The 23,816-nt window shown below is 45.5% G+C and overlaps 1 protein-coding gene across 2 annotated transcripts in view; it reads left to right on the top strand.

The window, feature by feature from the left end:
* adck1 (aarF domain containing kinase 1) overlaps positions 1-23,816 on the top strand; it is a 49,254-nt gene that overhangs the window by 2,750 nt on the left and 22,688 nt on the right. The window contains exons 2-4 of one of the 2 annotated variants that reach the window (XM_040199578.2): positions 1,556-1,695; positions 2,920-3,003; positions 21,433-21,636. In XM_040199578.2, coding sequence (XP_040055512.2) covers positions 1,564-1,695; positions 2,920-3,003; positions 21,433-21,636 — 420 coding nt within the window. In that variant the 5' untranslated portion in view covers positions 1,556-1,563. The remainder of the gene's footprint in view (positions 1-1,555; positions 1,696-2,919; positions 3,004-21,432; positions 21,637-23,816) is intronic. The other variant, XM_078089089.1, reaches the window with a different exon arrangement.

Here is a 23,816-nt window from a genome sequence, read left to right as displayed (position 1 = left end):
TTGTTCCTCCTCACTGAGAGCAAAACACTCGACTAGATCTCCACTCTTTGCTGTCCTGCTCCTAAATGGTGGAAGGAGGTCTCTGAAGACATCAGGACCACAGAGAGCCTTCACATCTTCAGACTAAAGACACACCTCTTCAGACTCTACCTCCACTAACACACTAACTAACTGCAGCACTTACATTGGACTGTAACGCCAATTATCTATAGCAAAATGTAAATTGGCTTATTTGAGGAAATTGCACTTTCTTGTTTCTTGTTCTCCTGAGTTTGTACTCTATGGTTGAATGCACTTATTGTAAGTCGCTTTGGATAAAAGCGTCAGCTATATAACATGTAATGTAAAGCACTTTTTTAACGGTGTGGATGTAATGTGTAAATAACTGTATCAAGCATCGATACACACGTTTGGAAGTGTTCCACAACACGCCACCAAACACCAGTTGTCTCGGTTCACTGTGAACCAACTGGTTTTCCAGCCACTGCCGATGTACAACGAGATGACGAGTACAGCAAACAGCAGCAGACATCAGTGCTGGTTGACGCATCGCGTCGTCTTGTACGTGTTGTCACTTTGCTTCACAGGGTTTGAATCCAGGTGGATCGTTTAATAAATCTCTGGTCTTCAATGTGTTTCTCCACACGTGGCAGTGACGTAGTGCTCACTTATACTTATACAAAGTACCCGCTGCAAAGGACACGTGAGGACTTTTGAACATTTTCAGCAATATGTGTGTGAATGTTGTGACGAATCAGGTGACCGAGGCGGAAAACATCTGCCGCTGTAGGGGACAAACAAACAAACAAACAAACACGCACGCGTAGACAAACCAGCAGGTGTAAAAACCAGTCGGCACGTAACAGCGGTGCCTAACACACGGCGGCCGTCTTGGTAGGACGAGCTCGCTCATGATACATGTACTTTTTAAATAACCATCTGTTTTTTAACTGTTTGTTATAAACGTCAGATGTGGTTATGACACTGCATACATAATATGAATAATTATCTTATGTTCTAAAATAGGGACAAGCTTTCCCTTTACAAATATAAATCAAGAAATGCCGCATGTTGAAATCCCCACCCTGACACTGCATACTAATTAGAACCGTGGGTTTTTATACGAAAATGATATTAAACCGAACATTATTCATACGTTTGCAGTGTGATAACAAACCGAACTGTTGTGGGTGAGCGAGCTCGTGTGCCGATGTGTGCAGATGTTCTGTTCTCCGCCGTCAGACATGATATCTATGAATGCATTTCCCCTCTTGGGGACTTTAGTTCAGTCCAAAGCTTCCTAAACGTTGAACATATGTGCCTACTCAAAGGTTTTCCTCTTCGGAGCAGGAAGATATCAAACAGGCTCTGTCCCAAACCCAGGTGGTCTGGGCGTCCACCTCGGGTGTAGACGATCATCTTTGACACCACAAGATTCTAAACACCGACGCACAATTGTCTTGATTATCAGATGACAGAACACCTCTAAGTGAAGGAGCACGGACTCACTACATCTCACCTGCTTTCCACACGACGTTCATTCTTCCTCCCGTAGTTTCCCTGATGGCCGGTCACCTGCTCAAAGTCTCCTCCTTGGCCACGGCGGTGTTTGCCACCTCCGGCTTTTACCTGTACAGCCGCCCGCTGAGCCTCAATGACCTGAGCGTCGTGCGCTTTGGACGAGCTGCCACCACCGTGAGTTACTTCCAAGTGGAGCGCGTGCGTCCTTCTTGTGGACGATTCATGTTGATGTGTGTGTTTAACGTGCTGTCATGACAGATCCTTTTCTGAGACCACTTTTAGTTCATCAATATTCTATAGAATTTTGAGGGCTGGAGGGGGCTGTCCTAAGCGAGGGGGGCGTGGTCCTTGTGAGCGGCGCTCTGTATCCGCTGGTGAGCGCGTGCTCTCTTGTGTACGATGCTGCGCTGAGAGAAATAGTGCAGACTTTAATAACGGAGGGAAACACTGACTTCTAGATCTTAACAGAAGGCTGATGACTAGCGAGCTGCTGTAGCTGCACCAGCGCTGGGCTGCTGCGTAAAGCTTTTCAATGGGCTCAGGCACCGAAAGCTGCGCTGCGTTTGGGTGCGGCAGGTACCGGTCGTATAGGAACCGGTGCCATATTGGTACTGGTTCTTGGTACTCGACGCATTGATTTGGCAGTGTTTATATCTGAATAGTGCACAGTTACAAGAGGGATTTAAAATAACTTGAGACATTTTATGGGGCAGTTAAAAAGTGGGCGTGTAGTCCTGCTGTTGCTTTATGAAGCACTGACTGGTTTAGGGCCAAAGCACATTACAGTAGAACCGCCACGAGCCCCTAGGTGGTCTGGGACTGGTCGTCTTTCTGTTCTCAGTGTCACATGGAGAAGCAGCGTTGAGTTTTTCTGCTCCACGTATCTGGAACAAAGTCCCAGAAAGCTGCAGGTCTCTCAGCTCCATTTTGGTTCTCTTAAACTGCACTGCAAATTCATTTCTATCTCTTTTAACGCTGTCTTTTCAATGACTGCTTTTTCATATGTTCCAATCAATTTTCTTAACTGTTTTAAAATCTACTTCCTTTACTTTGGATGATTTATAAGCACTTTGAATTACCTTGTTTTTGATATGTGCTTGCTGCCATTATTACATCAAGGACTCCGTCAGTGCTTAAAAGTCTCCAAATAAACAGTGTTGATGATTCTAGAAAGTGTGTCCAAGTCCCACTCGGGTCTTGAAACTGCTCCAGATAGCGTTGCCTGCTTTTCTCTTAGCTGTTCGCTTATGCTAATCGTTCATCCTGTTAATCAGCCCTTCTAGAACCAAGTCATCCCATTCTAATTGTTTCCACCCTCTATAAATGTTTAGTTAAATCGTATTCCAAACTCTAAAGGTGTACTCTGCTCTTTACATGTCACTACTCTGTTGTCTGCAGACGGTGCTCATCAGTGTCGACTATATCACTGCTTTCAAACATGTGGAATACGACACAGAGGAGTATTGGGCACTCAAATCCAAGGTAGGACTACACTTTGTGATACATGTGGACTGAAGGACTGAATCCATCTCATTTCCTTTCACTTTGCTGCGCTCAAATGTGCGCAATGTACAAACTCACTGGGGTTATTTCTTCAATGTTCAATCAAAGCAATGTTGAACTTATATTTTGCTGTACAAATACTATTTATGAAAATATATAATATTATTATTATTATAATACTATTATGTTATTGTATTGCTTCATTAGGTATACAGCAGACACTAAGAAAAATTATGATTCATGTTCAGATGTTTGTGTCCACCTTACTTTCCTATAGCTCACTGATCTCCTTATTGGCTGCTAAATGTATCACCGATTATGTTGGACATTGAAATGCTAGTGTGAAGTGCAGCTTCAGAATCTCGTTCAAAAAATATTTCTATTTCACCCACATTGCCGCAATTTTCACACTTGATTCATTTTTGGATTCCCTCAGTTTTGCCCCCCAGCTTCCCCTTTCTAACCCTGCCTCTGAACCCTTCAGTTGCCCCCCAACTTCCTTGTCGCCAGCCCCCTTGTCAGCTCCCTCAGACCTGCGTACCATATACATTGTGGGTTGGTCTACCTGTAATATCATTTTCATTACAGCATATCATGGTGTGACGGCCCTGCCTATTGGCTCATGTCATGACGTCACTGTCTTTCCCAGAGGTAATGCCATCAACTGGATTGGGAGCAGCTGGGGCGTTCTGGCAGTATAAGAGCTCATGGTTCCTGCCTGCCAGGGTCGCTGGTTTTCCCTGGCCAGCGTCCGCACCTTTGTTTTGTGTCTTTTGACGTTTAATTTAGGTTCACAACATTCCTCCGACATGATCAAGCACCCACACTGACATGACTGAAACTACTGACGTACACACCTCATAGTTGTTTTACTTTTGGATTAGTTACTTTACTTAAATAAATATATTTGGAAATCACCTTTGCATTGTGCCTCTCCCGTGTTTGTCATCCCCTTCGAGCCGGGTCATGACAAAATGGGGGCTCGTCCGGCCGTTCGTCTGCGCAATTTAGTCGAGTGTGTTTAAATTTAGTTACTTGAGCTTGTGATTTGGTAGGCCTGGCTGCAATGGTGTTTTAAGTACGGATTTTTGTAGTCGGTGCCGGTGGTTGCGCACACGTGGAAAGTTGCGATAGAGCGTGCTTGTTGCGTTGGTTAGTTTGCCTGGAGTGTAAAACATTTGGTTGTATTCGTAGTAAATTAGGGGAGAGTTTACAGTGCATGTGGGCTGACTGATCAGGGAGAGCATCGGATTTGGCACAGTCTGTCTATATATCGGTTTGTGTGGATTCCTTTACCTTCAGCGGGGTCAGGAGGAGCTTGTTTTATTTTGGGGTCGGTTGTTTAAGTTAATGCCAACGTCCGGGGAGACAAGTGTGAGTGTTCTTAGCGTACCTGGAGATCAAAGTCTGGAGCGGAGTTTTCCCTTGTAGGTTTGGTAGCGTTCCTCTTTTAGGATCGTTGCGTGGGTTCGTGGTAGTGTTGTGGTGGCATAGTGGTTAAAGCTTTGTCTTGGGAGCATATCCGTGTCTTTGGGAGAGTTGCTGGCTTGCTAGTTGCTCCCCCGGGGCAGCGGTCTCTGGTGCATAAATACCCACCACTGCCCGCTGCATGAAGACTAGCCGGGAGCTTAGATAAGGGGGTTAATGTTAGATAGCGGGGAAACTCCAAACCGAGATCTTGGTGCGCACGGGGATACCTCGCTGTCTTGCTGGTCCTGTTTGGCATAGATTGGTGTTGTTTGCCTGTTCTGGGTAAACTATTGATGTTGCGATGGCTGAATATGAGGCGTTCACGGCAGCCCCGTCAGAAGAGGCCTTGGAGAGCTGTACTAAGAAGCAGTTATTGGAATTGGCTGAGCATTATTCAGTAGTTGGGATGGATAGGAGGCGTAAAGACGATATTAAAGCTGCTTTGAAATTAAAACTTTGTGAACTGGGAGTTCTTACGTCTGGCCGGTCTCCACCGGTCGTATGCGTTCCTGCACAAACTCAGGGGTTGACTTTTGAGCAACAGAAAGAGCTTCTCCTGTTGCAGATGGAGCATGAAAAACTCAAGTGTGAGTTAGAAGCTAAAAAACAAATTGAGCTGGAGATGATCCACCAGCAGACCGAGAAGGCAAGGATGGAGCTGGAGAGCTATCGTCTGTCCCTAGGTAAGGACAATAAGTGGGCTGGTGAGAGTGAAGGTCGGCAGCTGTCTGGGGTCGGTGCGCGGCCCTTCGACATAAACAACTTGCGGTTGTTGCCACCATTCAATGAGAAGGATCCTGACTCGTTTTTTGTGATGTTTGAGCGTGTTTCCACGGCGAGGGGCTGGTCGGATGGAGACTGTGCTCTGCTGCTCCAGTGCGTACTCACCGGTAAGGCGCAGGGGGCATACTCGTCTTTGAGCACGGCTGATAGCGGTAGCTATGTTAAAATAAAATCTGCCGTGCTGAAGGCTTATGAGTTGGTGCCGGAGGCGTATCGCCAACGGTTCCGGGCTTGGGAGAAGAGAAGTGGCCAAACGTATGTTGAATTTGTTCGCGATTTAACAACTCATTTTAAACGTTGGCTGGCTGCGCTTGAGATCACTACTTTTGATGATTTGTGTGAATTAGTCATTTTGGAGCAGTTTAAAAACAGGTTGCCTGGTCGGATTGCAACCTACATTAATGAACATAAGGTTGCCTCCGCTGCAGAGGCTGCTGTGTCAGCAGATGAGTATGTGCTGCTTCATAAGGATGGTGTGAGAGAGCGCACGCCCAACCGCGATGATGCTGGCTGGGGTGAACACAGTCGAAGCACCGTAGCGGCTGACCAGATGCGTTCGAGGAAGCCTGGCTTTGTTAGATTCGAGTCTCACTCACGGAGAAATTTTGACAGCAGTAGAAGCTGTAATTACTGTCATGAAAAGGGTCATTGGAAGGCGGATTGTCCAGGGTTGTCTAAACATAGAGGGGGCCATCCTAATGTTAAGCCGGCTGCGGCTGCTGTTCCGGTAGTTACCGGCTGTGCGTCAGTCGGATGTTCTGAGCCGGATGTTCTGGAGGCATATGCTCCTTTTATCAGAAGTGGTTTTGTGTCGCTTGGGGGTAGCGATGTTAAAGTCCCGGTTACGATATTGAGGGACACGGGGGCATATGATTCCTATATGATCGAGTCCGTCCTGCCGTTGTCCGTAGAAACTGACAGCGGGGACCGTATCCTCAGTCGGGGGATGGGGTTGACTGTGTTACCTGTGCCTGTGCATAGGGTGGTTCTGGATTGTGAGCTAATACAGGGGGAGGTAGCTGTGGGAGTGCGGCCGGCGTTTCCTATCGAGGGGGTTCAGTTCATTTTGGGAAATGGCTTGGCTGGCGGCCGCATCTGGGATGATGTTCCTCCCGCACCTGTTGTTACACACTGTCCAGTTAGTACTACGCCTGACTGTAGCTCCATTGAGATACCTGAGGATTTTCCAGCCTGTGTGGTTACACGCGCAATGAGTAAGGCTGAGCCTGGGTTAACCGATGAGGAGCGTGGTGATGCGGATTTTGAGACTCTGTCCTTGTCCAATTTTCCACTGTCGGTGCCACAGAGCGAGTTGTTGCAGGAGCAAATCGGTGATCTCTCCCTAAAAGAATTGTTCGAACGTGTGTTGTCGGCTGCGGAGATAAAAAGTGCAGCCAGCGGCTATTTTCTGCGCAACGGCCTGCTGTTTAGGAAATGGATTGGGGTGAATAGTGACTGTGTAGGGGATGCTATTTTCCAGTTGGTCGTGCCGGCTAAATTTCGTCCTTTGGTGCTTAAAATAGCGCACGACGAGAGTGGGCATTTTGGGGTCAGGAAGACATATCTAAACATCTTGAAACATTTCTTTTGGCCGCGCGTGAAAAGAGATGTTGCTGTATATATTAAAACATGTCAGGTGTGTCAATTGACGGGAAAACCAAATCAGCGTGTGAAGTCTGCTCCTCTACAACCGATCCCTGCCATAAGCCAACCTTTTGAATATTTGATTGTGGACTGCGTCGGCCCGTTGCCGTGTGCTAAATCTGGCAGTAAGTATTTATTGACAGTGATGTGCCAAAGTACCAGGTATCCGACTGCATACCCGCTAAGGTCCATTACAACTAAAGCAGTGGTGCGGGCTCTGACTCAGTTTATTTCGGTTTTCGGTATTCCGAAGATTATCCAAAGTGACCAAGGGTCAAATTTTTCCTCTCATATGTTTGGTCAAGTGTTGAAATGTTTGCGCATCAAACACAATCAGTCATCTGCTTATCATGCGCAGAGTCAGGGTGCGTTGGAGAGATTTCATCAGACTCTCAAATCTCTCCTGCGTGCTTATTGCACTGAGCTGGATCGAGACTGGGAAGAGGGGCTCCCATGGCTTATGTTGGCTGCGAGGGAGGCCGTACAAGAGGGCACTGGTTTCAGTCCAAATGACCTAGTTTTTGGGCATGTGGTGCGGGGCCCTTTGGCGGTGTTAAAAGATGATTGGGTCGATGCTGAGCCGCCCAAGAACTTGATCGATTTTGTGAACGGGTTTCGGCATCGATTGTTCGTGGCAGGTGGTAGAGCACGCGATAAATTGCAAATGTCTCAGAGCAAAATGAAGGGGAATTATGACCGCCATACAGAGCGGCGCGAGTTCAGTCCGGGGGACCAAGTCCTGGCATTGATGCCTATTGTAGGTTCGCCCTTCCAGGCCAAGTACACTGGTCCATATACGGTAATTGAGAAAATCACGGATTTGAACTACTTTATTGCGACACCGGGGCGGAGGAAGTCCAAACAGCTTTGTCACGTGAATTTGTTGAAACCGTTTTACAGCCGTGGTATGGGGTCAGGACAGACCGAGGAAGGGGTTTGTCCAGCTCTGGCCGTGGGTTCAATGGCTCTGATACATGAGGATGGGGTGCCTGAGCCGGATGACAGTCTGCTGTGTGGTCGCTTAAAAAATTCAGAATCTCTGAGTAACTTGGATAGGCTGCTCTCTCATTTACCGGAGTCTAAACGTTGTGAGCTCACTAATTTGGTGCGCAAGTTTCCCTGTCTGTTCGGCGATGTCCCTTCGCGCACCGATTGGGTGGAGCACGATATTGAGGTGGGAGATGCACAGCCGATAAAACAACGTTTCTATCGTATGTCACCAGAGAAGCGTCAACATCTGGACTCTGAAGTAAAATACATGGTCGAAAACAATATTGCTGTACCGTCCAATGCCAGTTGGGCATCTCCGTGTATTTTGGTACCGAAGCAGGATAAAACGCCGCGGTTTTGTACAGATATGAGAAAGGTAAATTCGGTTACAAAGCCAGATTCTTTCCCTTTGCCGCGAATGGAGGACTGTGTTGACAGTGTTGGTGCCGCCAAGTTTGTGAGTAAATTTGATCTGCTCAAGGGATATTGGCAGGTACCTCTGTCCAAGCGGGCTCAGGAGATCTCGGCATTTATTACACCAACGGGTCTGTATTCGTATACTGTCATGCCATTCGGACTAAGAAACGCTCCCGCTACGTTCCAGCGATTAATGAACAGAGTTGTGTCCGGGCTGGAGGGATGTTCGGTTTATTTGGATGATCTGGTGATTTATAGTGACACGTGGCACTCCCATTTGCAGCGCATTCGGGCGCTGTTTGAGCGCTTGGAAGAAGCGCGACTCACCATTAATTTAGCAAAGTGCGAGTTTGCTAGGGCCACTGTTACTTATCTGGGGCGGGTAGTTGGGCAAGGTCGTGTAGCCCCAGTCCAGGTTAAGGTTATGGCCATCGAAAAATTTCCACGGCCCACCACCAAAAAAGAGCTGCAGCGGTTTCTGGGTCTGGTGGGATACTATAGGATTTTTTGTAGAAATTTTTCCACTGTGGTGTTTCCTCTTACTGAGCTGCTGAAGACCAGAGTAAAGTTTGTGTGGTCTGTGGAGTGTCAACAGGCCTTTGATAACGTTAAAACTGTGCTATGCTCTTCTCCTGTTCTGGCAGCACCGCGTTTTGATCGGACCTTTTTGCTCCAGGTTGATGCCAGCCAGGTGGGAGCAGGCGCCGTCTTGATGCAAGGAGATGACCAGGGGGTAATGAGACCAGTGAGCTTCTTTTCTAGGAAATTCAATGGTTACCAGTTTAATTATTCTGTTATCGAGAAGGAAGCATTAGCGTTGGTTTGGGCGTTGCAACATTTTGAAGTGTATGTGGGGGGTTGTGCACCACTTGTTGTGTATACAGATCATAATCCTCTGACCTTTCTTCGTTCATTGCGATGTCCGAATCAGAGATTGATGAGATGGGCTCTGTTTCTGCAGGGATATGATCTTGACATTCGGCATATCAAAGGGTCCGATAATACAATTGCAGATGCGTTGTCACGTGCTCCGTTGCCCTGAATTAGTATTTCGGAAAAGGGAGGTCTACATTTGAGTTATGCCATTTCATGTTGCTCGTGACTTGTTCTTGCTGTGCCTGTTGTCTTAAATTGCTTCTCAGGTACCAGAGTTGCTGAGGACAGGTGGGGAAGGGGCGGAACATGGGCAGGGTGATGGGTTTCTTGTTTATAAATTTTTTGTAGTAATTCGGTTATTTTTGTTTTTCTGGTCAGTTGCTTATTTTTTATTAGCATTGTTTAAGTTTCGTTTTAGTGTTTTTCTAGGGGGACTAGTCCTGCTTTATTTGTTGTAGTGTGTCGGTGTTCCCTTTGGGACACCGATCTTATGGGGGGGGGGTGTGACGGCCCTGCCTATTGGCTCATGTCATGACGTCACTGTCTTTCCCAGAGGTAATGCCATCAACTGGATTGGGAGCAGCTGGGGCGTTCTGGCAGTATAAGAGCTCATGGTTCCTGCCTGCCAGGGTCGCTGGTTTTCCCTGGCCAGCGTCCGCACCTTTGTTTTGTGTCTTTTGACGTTTAATTTAGGTTCACAACATTCCTCCGACATGATCAAGCACCCACACTGACATGACTGAAACTACTGACGTACACACCTCATAGTTGTTTTACTTTTGGATTAGTTACTTTACTTAAATAAATATATTTGGAAATCACCTTTGCATTGTGCCTCTCCCGTGTTTGTCATCCCCTTCGAGCCGGGTCATGACAATGGTAGTGGACAGGTGGCTTTGTTCTGGGAGAGAGGAGGCCTGTCTCTGAAAGGCTGCATCACAATGGTTTGCATTGCAAAAAATAACAATAACACAAATTAAGAAACCTTGTATTATGTGGTTGAGGCAAGTTTATTTACATGTCATTCAAGCTGACACTTTTATCCAAAGCGACTTACATTGCATTTACATTACATGTCATTAAAGTTGATGCATTACATTAGATGGTTTACACGTATAACCCATCCCACACAGTGGGAGCAGTTAGGGGTTGGGTGTCTTTCTCAAGTATGGGACATGGAGCAGCCAGGGTTCAACCCTGCGGTTCCCAGCAGCCCCCTCTCTACCTCTCACCTGTTTTGTATCCCCCAAATCATTACAATGAACACCACAGGTGTTAAAACACAAACGGACCAGGACACTCTTTGGGGGATAGCAGACACACGACACTCTTGCGGTGGGAGGGTGCAGTCAGCGGGGTGGACCAGGACACTCTTGCGGTGGGAGGGTGTAGTCAGCGAGGTGGACCAGGACACTCTTGCGGTGGGAGGGTGCAGTCAGCGAGGTGGACCAGGACACTCTTGCGGTGGGAGGGTGTAGTCAGCGAGGTGGACCAGGACACTCTTGCGGTGGGAGGGTGTAGTCAGCGGGGTGGACCAGGACACTCTTGCAGTGGGAGGGTGTAGTCAGCGAGGTGGACCAGGACACTCTTGCGGTGGGAGGGTGTAGTCAGCGAGGTGGACCAGGACACTCTTGCGGTGGGAGGGTGTAGTCAGCGAGGTGGACCAGGACACTCTTGCGGTGGGAGGGTGTAGTCAGCGGGGTGGACCAGAACACTCTTGCGGTGGGAGGGTGCAGTCAGCGAGGTGGACCAGGACACTCTTGCGGTGGGAGGGTGTAGTCAGCGGGGTGGACCAGGACACTCTTGCGGTGGGAGGGTGTAGTCAGCGAGGTGGACCAGGACACTCTTGCGGTGGGAGGGTGTAGTCAGCGAGGTGGACCAGGACACTCTTGCGGTGGGAGGGTGTAGTCAGCGAGGTGGACCAGGACACTCTTGCGGTGGGAGGGTGCAGTCAGCGAGGTGGACCAGGACACTCTTGCGGTGGGAGGGTGCAGTCAGCGAGGTGGACCAGGACACTCTTGCGGTGGGAGGGTGCAGTCAGCGAGGTGGACCAGGACACTCTTGCGGTGGGAGGGTGCAGTCAGCGAGGTGGACCAGGACACTCTTGCGGTGGGAGGGTGCAGTCAGCGAGGTGGACCAGGACACTCTTGCGGTGGGAGGGTGCAGTCAGCGGGGTGGACCAGGACACTCTTGCGGTGGGAGGGTGTAGTCAGCGGGGTGGACCAGGACACTCTTGCGGTGGGAGGGTGTAGTCAGCGGGGTGGACCAGGACACTCTTGCGGTGGGAGGGTGTAGTCAGCGGGGTGGACCAGGACACTCTTGCGGTGGGAGGGTGTAGTCAGCGGGGTGGACCAGGACACTCTTGCTAAGTTATTGGCAAGTTATGTGGCAGGTTGCAAAAAGGAGACAACTTAACATTAGCTAACGCTAACGCGCATAGCTAGCCGTGCACATGGGGACTGTCGGCTTTTTAAATTTGGTCGAAAATAACACTAAATAACAAATAGCCTCAACAGAACAACTAGCTAAGATGTGACGACATTAATGCACATATGATTGTTTTACATTTAGAAGGATGGTGATGGATATCAGCTTACCTTCTCCATGTGCGGGTCAACGTGTATCTTCTTAATCTGGTTGTCACGGACGGCCTCCGCCTTGGTTTTCGCGGTCATGTCAGCTACTCGATTGTCTGTTTATCGCAACATGAATGGATCTAATAAATGTTACGTTTTTGAAGTTCATGCAAATCCTACGTGACTGAATCACGTTCACATTGGAAACATGAATTAATATCGTTCAAAATACATGTTGCACTAAAGTAAATGTAACAACCAGCCAACATCATTTTTTTGAGTGTAGTTAAACCAATGGTAAATAGGATCACATTAACGTAGCAGTCAGTGTAGAAATGGAAGTAGTGTCTGGCCCACAGTTCCATTGATGTATGACAAACACGGGTGGGTTGTGTCACCAGGGGGATTTTTGATTGCACAGCTGCATCTCATCTTCCTTATAATGGTGGTAGCGTGTCACCCTGTGGTCACCTTCCATCAGAGCAGCCGAGCTTCTTCAGCCTCTCATTCAAAAGCCACTTAAACAGTGAGTCTTCCGAGCTCATCAAAGGCTGCCCTGAGTGGGCCGAGGGGCCGTTCGCAGCCAATTAGAGAAGGCATGCGAGCACTCTAGTCGGCCAAATTAATGGAGGAGCAGAGAACCGATAGACAGCTTTTTGTCCTCTACACTGTGTGTGTTTGTGCGTTTTTAAAGAGAAATGGCAACCCGGCTTTCCTTGAGGTTAACTACATCAGTTTGGCTCTTTGGGAAATGTCCACGTCTACTTACATTAGGGATAGAAATGAGAATGATGAAAGCCTCAGAGGGCCTTACAATCTGTCCACATACAACGCGACCCGTGACCCTCACATGGGGAAGAAAAGGGCCAAACCTTTGACAGAGAAGTGACTCCTCTATTGGCTCACAGTCACTTCTTTCTACATTCCAGCAGTCTGGGAAACCTCAAGTAAGAGCAGTCTGATAATAAAGAATTGCAATAATCTAGTCTATAAGTTGCAAATGCATGGACTGATCTGTCTGCATCATTTTCAGAAAGGAAGGGCCTGATTTCTGTAACGCTAGATAGAAGAGCAGTCCTTGATGTTTGTGTGTGGACACGTCCTGGTTGAAGATCACTCCAAGATTCTTTACAGAGCTGCTGGATACCTGAGCAACGCTATCCAGAAAAACTACATCACTAGATAATCGACTTAATACGACAGCCTGTTTTGTCTGCGGTAAATTCTAGAAAGTTACTGGTTATCCTCAAAGACAAAAGAACAAGTATCCTTTATTAAATAAGTATTCTCTTGCCCCGTGTTGTTGGCGTCCCAGACTGTGGGAGCAATATGCCCATGTGTTTGCTTCAGTGTGGAAGCACATTCAGTGAGGCCTCAGATCTTCTTTGCAGCAGTGTGAAAGGGGCTTTTGTCTTACCAGATGCCCTCTGCCGTCCACTGCTGATGTTGCAGATTACAATACAAAAGAACGGTACAAAATGATATGCATAAAACTAAAGAGGAGCTCTGATGGAGCACGGTGCTTATCTCTGCATTGATCATGCAAACCTTTCTTCTCCCTCTTATAAGGAGTTTAGGCTTCTCCACTCTTCACATCTCATTATGAACCATGCCTACAGATAATTGGACCATGAGATGTAGCTTACTTAGTTCACATGAATAATGCATGTTTGCCCCGCCTAAGGGGCGAGGGTGGGAGGGGGGTGGTTAAGGGCTGGGTGCCGCAGATTAGGTGCCTTTGGTTAGTACTCGGGCTGTTTGTTCTGTTCCTATAACCAGTATGTTGATGTTTAAGAACAGCAATGTGTGGCTCCCCCTCACTTTTGCATCCGTTCATGTTACTGGTAGATCTTTTCTACACAATAATGTCCATTACATGAATGTCAATCTTCTTAGTGCTCTGGATTTAGAGATAAGCAGTGCAGTGATCTCTGATTATAACATATTAGCATGTTCTTGCATATGTAAACTAAATGTGCCAGTACAATGAACAATCATTTTGAAGGAATTAATGACAGCGAGGAAATACAAAAGCGCAATCACCGGCAGTGTCCTTCCAAGAAGACCCGGCGTGAAAGGGAAAGCCGCACATATGACGTTTCTGTAGAGACTTCTACGCGGGATGTTTAGCTGGCTAGTTAGCTACATGCTAACGCCATACATTCGTGCACCGCGTGAATGACGTCGTTGTGTTAAAGTTAACATTGCTAACCAGCGGCGACGTACACAGGACTGTGGTGAGGACACACAACCAGGACGTGGATGACAACAGGCACAAATAATTCATTATTTGACGTTTTGTGGAGCTTTTGAGTTGGTCTTTCCTCAACACACTGTTTGGGTGTTTCCCCAACAAACTAGGTTCATAGAAGCATCTCAATATACGTAACGTTCATACATGCTCTAATATATTTTGCTAATATTTACCATATGGTAGTGAATTGTTTGAATAAGATGTCCTTATTATGTTAAACTGTTGGAATAAATGTTAAATATTTAACTAATAATAATGCGTCTTTGATACTGGGACGTTAACTGAAACTGATTGGCTGGCCACTGGTTTTAACAATCGTATCACTTGCCCAGTAATTCCAAGTTAATTCCTGAAAATTAACTGATTTGTGAAAACTTTTTTACAGGAAAATGTATAGATCACCAAATATGCAAACTGAAGGTTTTCAATATTACTCTAAATGACAACTCAGTAGATATTTACTTAAAATGGCCAAAATCCACACAAATATCTCTTCTACTGTTGAACAGTACAGTTTTTAAACAGGATCCTTTTCACGTGATCACATAAAATCTAAAAAGAAATCTTTAGAACTTTTACAACAGCAATACTTCCCATATCTCTGTGTATCTACCAACGTCTAAATACAATAGTCTTGTTTGGACTGCAGTAAAGTGCACAATCCACCCCCACGTTTAATCATTGAAAGATTTGCGAATCAACTTCATCTTGAGATTTAGGACTTGTTTACGATAGTGATCACATTGATACGTGTATTCTGCATCATCAATACAATGACTTCATTTGATTTGCATTGTTCTTACAATCAACAACCTCACACATTTGTAAGCATTTGTTACATTGTGCATAGAACAGGGAAACATTAATTGACTAAATACGGCATTTTAGGCTGAGACTACATGGAGTTTGAGGCGATTTGGTGACATCAATTTCTGCGTGAGCTCACTTTGGCGAGATCCAAAGAACAATGGATTCAAAGAAGAATGATTGAAGAGACCTTGTCAATCCGGTTTAATATAATCATTTTCAATTCTCAAACTGTTCAAGGTTTGGTTCTAAATACAATGGTCTGGGTCCGGACCTGGATTAGTGGGCCATGGTATCGGCTATAAGCTTGCACACCTCAACACGTATAAGGTGCTCATACTACACGCTTTGCTATATGTTGAGCATGCATTTTGTGAAACCACAGTAGACCCCCTGGATTAGGATCAGGCCCCTGGTGCTATGATATGCACCGACTCTAAGGGAGTCCTCACACAGCCTAGACCAGGGGGGCCCAATGGGTCGATCGCCGAGGCAGTGCCAGTACATCGCCAGCAATTCACGCTTGTGCGGATGGCTGCGGGAGCTAACAAAAACTAATGCTAATTAGCGATCCTAGCTTACTGACGGACACATTTTGATGTAATTCAAAAGCAACCCTGGCTGACTCCAATCAGTGCAAGTCATCTGAACTAGGTAATGACCAAGAACGCATGCAATGTTTGCGGCGGTTCCCCCCTTCTGACAGATGACAGGCTCCTCGTTTTTCTTAAAAGAGCTCGCGAGCCACAAAGTGTGGGCACCCCTGCTTTAGACCCAACATTTAGCAATGTCTGTGAAATTGACATCTTTGTAAATATTGTATATGTACCTTTCTGGGAAGTTTCAGGAGTCTGTGTCTCAGTTGTGTGAAGCTAAGGAGCATTTAACGTGGTATGAAGGATGGTTTGAGTTATGGAGATGAGGATATTATCACTACTGCCAAATAAATGTAGTGCAATAAAAAGTACAATATTTTCTCTGAAACATAATTGGGTCAAATGTAAAGTTAAAAAAAAAAGCGTAAAACCCCTACTACAATTGCCTACTTTGCACATCTTCAATGTGCAGACGTGAACGTTGACATGCATTGAGTTAATGCATCTCCAGATGGTAGTATTGCTCAGGGAAGCCCTTCGGCACCACTAGATGTCAGTACATCAGCATGTAGGTGTGCCTGCCGGTCCTTCAGCCCAGCTCCTCTGGGGTACGGGTCACAGCACCACATTTAAATCTTGTGTTGTACTCCAAAAATACAGTCTGCAATTATTACGCATCCATACTATCAACTTTTAGACTACTATCAATTTAGACTATATTTCTTTTTTTTAAATTGCAGACCAAATCTACAGCATGTCACAGCCGGAAACTGAAAAAAAGGTTTAAATCCTAAAATAATGTTTTCTCTTCCCAACGCATCTGCAAAAGATCACTGCATTGTTGCTGAAGCTGATGTGGTCTGGTCTATTTCTGATGCGCATGGACCCTTCAGTGTACCTCAGGGGGGACCCTTCAGTCCCAGTCTTGTTGATTCGCCCCTGAGAAACGGTAATAAGCTTCAGGGATCAGTCCTACGCGGAGCAGCAGAGCGGCCTGAGCTGAGCCTCGGCGTATTTAGATGACACACCGTGTGTGTGCTGCTTTTCAATAGCTCTGTTAACTTCTCTGCTTCACTGCTGCAATACGTATCACCCGGGCACCTTGACTACACAGGCTGCCCCCCCTCAGCTAGATGAGCCTCAGTGAGCTGAATAACGAGCTAATCATGAGCATCCCAGTAATAAATAGGTCTTGTTCATACTCCACTAATCCCAGTGATTTAGCCCTGGTGTGGCAGCAGGAATCAATTACTGCAGCTGGTCTCTGCTGTCCAGCTGCACACACACACACACACACACACACACTCTTTTGACTGTTACACAATAGCGTGCCATTATTTATCTATTGTTGTAGGTTTGCTCAGAATTTCCAATGAGATAAACCAAATATAGTGTTTTGACCTATAGATTGAGGAGAAAAAGATGTTGCGGTTCATCCTCCTAATCGGTAACCATGCATGTGTAGTGCTTCCTGGCGCTCTGGGCAACTTTATGTCCAAAAAGTAACCCTCATGGTGTCCCTGGGCTGTCTTGGGTTTTAAATGCACTCTCCTCTTTCCAAGTTGGCTCAGACCTAGTTAAAAAGAGGCAGCCATTTCCTGCTTTTGTTCCCGTCCCACCGCTGCACAAGTCTTTCATTTCACAAATGTGTTGTTCACATGAATCAGAGAGACGCTAAATTTGCAAACCAGATGGCATTGTGGTGAAAGACAAATATTAACCATATATTTATTTAAATATATGTCTTTCACACTATTGTGACTTTTATGAAGGTGATCCAGAAATGAGAAAAGAGGTCATTAATGTATCCATGATGACTGGTTGTGTTGCACCCCTTCATATTTAGGGCCTCTCAGTTCTTTAGGTCTCTGGACACATCTTGTGACCGGGATAGTGTTGCAAGACAGCGTCACGTAACGCCACAGATTATTATTATTATTATTGTAATATCAAATGAACAGGTCCAAGCAAGGGCCCTCAGGGTTTGGGATAGGAAGTGGGAGAGGGGCCAATGGAAGCCTCTATCCTACTTTAGTGGGATGCTCTAGTTTCTCCCCCCACAGTCTGGAAAGACTGGAGCTTCTCACTAAGTGATGATCGTGATATATTGGGTGAATTGTAAGTCACTGCAGTAGTCCCCAAATCCCAGTGGGGGGAAAAGCTCCCCTGTAATCTCATGATGACATAGTACCATACTTAATAAAAGCTTGTTTAGCTTGTTACAGACCTGATCCAAAGTAACGTGTGAGTGCTGATGACAGTCCGACTCAGCAGTCCAATTAAGGGAGATGAAATGCTTCTACCACTGGTGAGGAGAAAAAAGCTGAAGATACTGTTAAAAAACAAACTGCAATTTTACCGTTTACAATGCGTCTCCAGCAGTAGCGGCCCGGTGCCCATCTGTGGGCCAGAATAAATGACCTTTTCCTCATTTTACGTTATTTTCTGAAATGACGCGGTTCTTTCCCAATTCCACGTGGTTGTCCCTCTTGACACATTCCCCAAGCCTCATCCACGTGTTTTATTACGTTTACAATCCGCCCACCAGAGGACAGAGCTATTTAATTCAAATCTGTGCAAAGGAGACCCAAAGAGTCTCCGGCGACGCAGCTCGACCCGCGACAGCCAACAAGACCGTTTTTCATGTCAAAATGTTGAACTGCAGAATAGTTTGGCCCCGTGTTGTTACACCGATGAAGCTATTCATTCTTTTAGAATGTCGACATAACGTATGAAGCTCCTCCTCATTTTTTCTTTACTTCAACCTTAATAAAAGAAATTCGATAGAGCCAATATGAATGAATGACTCAGATACAAAGAAATGTTTAAAATTTGAGTACAAAGCGTAGATTCAACAGTGGATATAAAACCACGCAGATGGAAAAAAAACGTATACTCATTCAGTGTTTAAGTGTAATTTAATGGTTGGAAAATACTATTATGCTAGATCATGAAAATAATTTGTGTTAAAATGTAGAATGGGCCACACATTTAGCACAGCCCCTTGTTAATCCTGGAGGTTTTACAAACTGAATTTAGCATCTATAATCTGCTACCTCTTTAAACTGTTTATTTGCATTCAATGAATATCAAAAAAACATCTAAATAAGTTTCCAGTCAAGACAAACCTTGTTTTCAAAAGTTCAGTGAATAAATTCTCCAAAAGGATGGAACAAGGACTTTTTTTATTTTTTATAAATGCGATCCTTTAGATCTAACTCATGTTTTCTTTCCAATTCATTCATTGGCTTTGACCTCACCACAGTTCTTACAAAGCATGTGAGATGTGTATTTTTCCATATATATATATATAAAAAAAGATTGTTTTAATTTCTTATCTTTTAGTGGACAGTTATTGGGATTCCTTTTATTTAGACCTAAATTCCTCAGTCCTTTATGTACAAAGGATCGACTTTGGTCAAAATGTATTTTACAAAAATAAATGAGGTAAATGTAAGAGAATGTAATGGTTTAATGCTCGCATCAAAGTCTTTAGCATTGTGGTTCCGTGTGGTCAGATATCCGTGGCTCCCTGCGCTGTATTCAAGCTGAAAGGCTCATCTGGTAATCTCTGGTGACTTGTTTCCACCATTGCTTTGTCATCATGGCCCAGATGACACTCTGTCAAATGGCCCAGTGGGAGTGTGTGTGTGTGTGTGTGTGTGTGTGTGTGCGCGCTCGGGGGTATTCGTGGTGTGTGTTGATGGGGTTACAGAGGTTAAGGGGAGCTAATTTCACGGCTTTTTATTTGCACTGGTCTCTGGAGATGAGCTCTCTACAAGCATTAACGCTTCCAGCTGGTTGTAATGGCAGAGACAGGAGGGGGCCACCGCACACGCACACGCACACACACACACACACACGCACACACACACACACACGCGCGCCATTCAAGGCCCTTCCATACATACAGGCATAGACTGTTTGAGCAGTGTTACAGGACATTTCTAGCTCACAGAATAATCGGTCACAGCAGCCAGTATCGTCGTCCCACTGAGTAAACCAGCAGCTGGTGATTGATGGAACAACCTTTCAGATTATATTGGAATAAAGGAAAAGTAAGAAGTGGTGTTGATTGCTTTCAGACGACCTTCTAGACCAGGCGAGGGCATAATGGCGCATTCTTTGGGGGGGTCGTGTCGCCCCAATATTGAGAAAATGCAAATCTGTCCTCCCCAAGATACAGCAGAAAATATGTTTGCAGAGTATATGTTTCCTTCCTTTTATGAACGTTTGTTAAGCGAAACGCGCCGGGACTCTCTGAGTGCTCGGCGGCCGACGAAGCAAAGCCACACGAAAAGCCCCCCGGCAACTAGCGTCCGGCGGACCCCCCGCGATGTCTAGACCATGGAAACACCCTGAGACCAGGGGTCACCGACCTTTCTGACACGATACCGAGCAGAACGACGGGCTCCTTGTTTGAGGAGCAAAGTTTCACAGATCACCTTTTAATAATAATATGTAATAAAAATAAATCAATGATAGTAAACATATTTAAAAATACAAACGTTTTTGATAAAAAAAGAACAACCAAAATGTTTATGCTACGTTCACACCTAAAGCTGAGAGAATTATTTGCAAAATCATTTTCAGTGGGCGGCGTGAAGGACCTGCTGCAAGCCGGACGCAAAGGAGAAAAGCGAATAAATCTCCTTTTTGCTAAAGTTGAAGTATTTCAACATTCGACATTTTTGGGGGGAAATTCGCCGGACGCTGTCTATCGAGAGCCAATCAGCGTTGAGATGCTCCGCTCGTCATCACCGGCGTCCTGCTGCCACCGCGTGAAGACGTTATGAAACGTCCGCTCACCGGAGACACACAGACCGAACGCGTGTAAGTTAGTGACGGTTGTTCTAGACTACAGATTCTTGCCAATCTGTAGTAGTGGCCACGTCTACCCTTGAGCTTCCTCATCTCTCCACTGTCGCATTAGAACAATAAACTTGTTTTTAAAGGTTGTATATTATTAAAAAACCGTTACATCTCCCATTCAATTTATTTTCTATAGCCTCAAATCACAAATTTGCCACAGAGGCCCGGAACTTCCTCTTTGTGGATGTGTCCTTGGGCAAGGCACATTGCCCCTCTAGCTGTGAATGGTGTGATTGTAAGTTACTGATGTGTGTATGGTAGCTTCTGTCATTAGTAAGTGAAAGAGAAAAGTGCTCAATCAATCAGTAAAATCCATCTATCATCACTAGAGGACTGGAGGTATTCTGCGCCTGGATTGGCAGAAAATATTGTAGCCGACCCCTCTCACCCCAGACCCAAACCTTTTGAGCCCCTTCCCTCTGGCAGGAGGCTGCGGTCCATTCTTTCATTTTATTCTACCGTGTTTGTCCCGTAAAACCACCAATCACCTGTATGTGTAACATACACAGTAATAAATGGCTTCTGATTCTGATAAAATGACACCAGGAAGTTGCTGGTTGATTTTGTCTGGCTTTATAGATCTAGTTGAATGTCGTCTGCAGGACAATGATAGTTTATGGAGTGTTCTAATAATATCGCCCAAAGGAAGCATAGAAGGTGATGACAAAAGGCCAAAGCACATAACCTTGGGGAACTGTGACTAATGTTGGTAGGGTTAGCGGTGCTCGGACACGTCCTTCTCACGATACTTGACCTAAGAGGGGAAACGGCACAACTACACAACTGCTATTTTTAAGTAATATATATTTTTGGACAGCTAAGAATCTTCTGATTCAATTGTGAACATCTTGATCTTTGTCCAACTCTAGTTGGCAGAATCTCATGATTACCTAAACATTTTCCACCTTGTCACTGCTTACAGGGCCCTTAGCTGCATGCTAACATGTTACCTCTGTATCACACGTGGATGTATACAGATGAAGCATCCTTCTTCACTGGGCTCTGTCCATCATTTCTCATCACTTGGGAAAGAGTTTTTTACTGGGCTCAGAAGTCATTTTCTCGTACCATGTAGATGTTCCCTGCAGTCATTGAGACTCCGTTTCCTCTGTCTGGCATGAAGGTGCACCTGCGATCCGCGGAGCGTCTTCGAGATTTGTGCTGTGCCAACCGGGGTACTTTCATAAAGGTGGGCCAGCACCTCGGTGCTCTGGACTACCTGCTGCCTGAGGAGTACACATCCACGCTGAAGGTGCTCCACAGCCAAGCTCCTCAAAGCAGTATGGAGGAGATCCAGCAGGTCATCAGAGAAGACCTCGGCAAGGAGGTACATTTTAATAGCCTTTGGTTATTTTGTTATAAAACCACCGTTTACAGTTCAAGCTTGAATTTGTTTCACTGTACCAGATTGAGCTCATTTGCATTTGTGGTCTCTTCATAACGAGGACAAAGCGTACATGGTGACAGACATCCACACAGCACAAAGCCTCAGAGGAGCTGTGCTTCCTGTTTCATTTAGTAGCTTCCTGCCTCTGGTGTCTCTGGGTAACTTCGCTTCCTACCTTGTCCTGTGATTGTCTGCCGTGTCCAATCACCTGCACCTTCCTGTGTGTCTCTTGTCCTTTGTCGCGTCATTGATTGTTCAACCCTGGATGTTGAATGTGAATCCTGGGTGTCCTGCCCTCAGTGTCTTGCCTGTTCCTGCTTCCTGCCTGAGTTTTTGCACTATTGAATTACCTTTTTGTTTTCCAACTCTGCGTTTGAGTCCTGCCTCCAGCTGCCCGGTCGTGACCGTAGCACATTAAAGCAGCAGTGAAGCTGAACTAAATGCCAAAATATACAAATTAAAAAAATAGTCGACAAAGGTGTCTCTTTTTGCAAATTACATTTAGCTTTTTATAAAACATCATGAAGATTTGGACAATAATAAAAAAAGCACTTGAGGGACCAAGCCCCCTCTCATGACTTCCCTCCTATGTGGGGCAGTGGATTTAGAAGATGGGCTGATGAAGGTCCTAAAACTATCACCAATTATTTGACCTCAATCAAATGACTTGTACCTTCAAATGTGACACTATGTTACAAACAAATAAACACAGGTAGTCAGATTATGTAATAGAATACTATTTTATTAGTATTCCAGAAAAAACGTTTTCCAACTAAACCCACATCTGCCACATGTATAAAGACAATTCGCCAAATACATTGAACATCAAGGAAAAGTGGGAATTAGACTTGAATGCTACAGTTGGAGATAGAACGTGGCGAGTTGTGTGGGCGTCGTCGCTACCAGACGCCATTGTTTGCTGACGTCGGACCTGTATCGCTGGCTGCAGATGTGTCCATGTTGTGGATCTACTCACATCAGACGAGTCTCAAAAACCCCACGCAAGTGTGACGCGATCCGCAACAAATGCATCTACAAATATAAACATAACTCGTGTGCATTGAAATGTTTTCTAAGTCGAATCTATTTGTGAATCTTTCTGTGTGCATTTGCAATGATTGAGAGTGAGAGTATGTGTAACAGTAAATCCATGTGGGGAGGTGTGTGCATAGGTATGCTGTGCGGGTATGTATGTGGATGTAGATGGTTGTATATGTGTAGATGCTCATATATAAGCATTTGTCGGCGTAGATGTGCATGTATGTAAAGCCTAGCATCTATACTCCTAAAGCTAAACTATTGATACTAATATTCTTTGGATTATTTATTATGTGTGAAGGACTGTCCAGTTGTGTTGGAAAGGCAAAATAGAAAGTAGTAAAAACCATAATGATTTTGCTCAATGTGCTGAGCAGCATTTGTAACCAAATCCATAATCTTCCACTTAAAATGTGAGATATTTTTCACTTTGAAAATTTGAATTCCCTCTTCATGTAACACTATGGTAAGAAAAAACCTGCAGAACGATGTTGTGCTATTTGCATTCACTCCTCTCGACATGAATCATTTGTGCAGGAAGTGTTGAGTTTGAAGTGTGAGCAGGACATATACGTGCACCAGCTATCATCTAGCGTGTGTGCAAAGGACTCAAAACGTCAAAAGTGAGGTGTGGGGGATGCAAGGGTAAGAGACAAAGGGTGACATGACTGCTACAACAACGTCAAATCGTACTGATTGTAGGGCTAGAGAAGTGCTTTTAGAGTAACGGTGATACTCATAAGTATGGAAGGGAATTAAGGTCCGGGGGCAGCGGATGTGCTGGACTGACGGGTGCAGGCCGACTCAAAAGAAAATCAGGTGCCAGCTAAGTGAGGATCCACAAAGCATCAGATGCTGCAGATGGGCTGTAAAGGAAGGGAGGCATGTCTGCATGCATGTAAACTGTAAGGGATGACGAGCCGGTGGCATGCAGTGGACAACTAGCGAGAGGGCGGGAGGCTTCTTGACAAAACATGAGGAATCAAGAGTAAAGGTCTGCTACCAGCCCGAGTCTGACATTTAGACAATTTGACAGGGATGTCTGTGCACACTTTGATTTCTTCTACTCAATAGAGCAATTG

The sequence above is a fragment of the Gasterosteus aculeatus genome, chromosome 15, assembly GCF_964276395.1.
Source record: "Gasterosteus aculeatus chromosome 15, fGasAcu3.hap1.1, whole genome shotgun sequence".
Classification (NCBI taxonomy): Eukaryota; Metazoa; Chordata; class Actinopteri; order Perciformes; family Gasterosteidae; genus Gasterosteus; species Gasterosteus aculeatus.
Note: the sequence above shows the minus strand (reverse complement) of the source record. Positions and strands in the feature narration are given on the sequence as shown.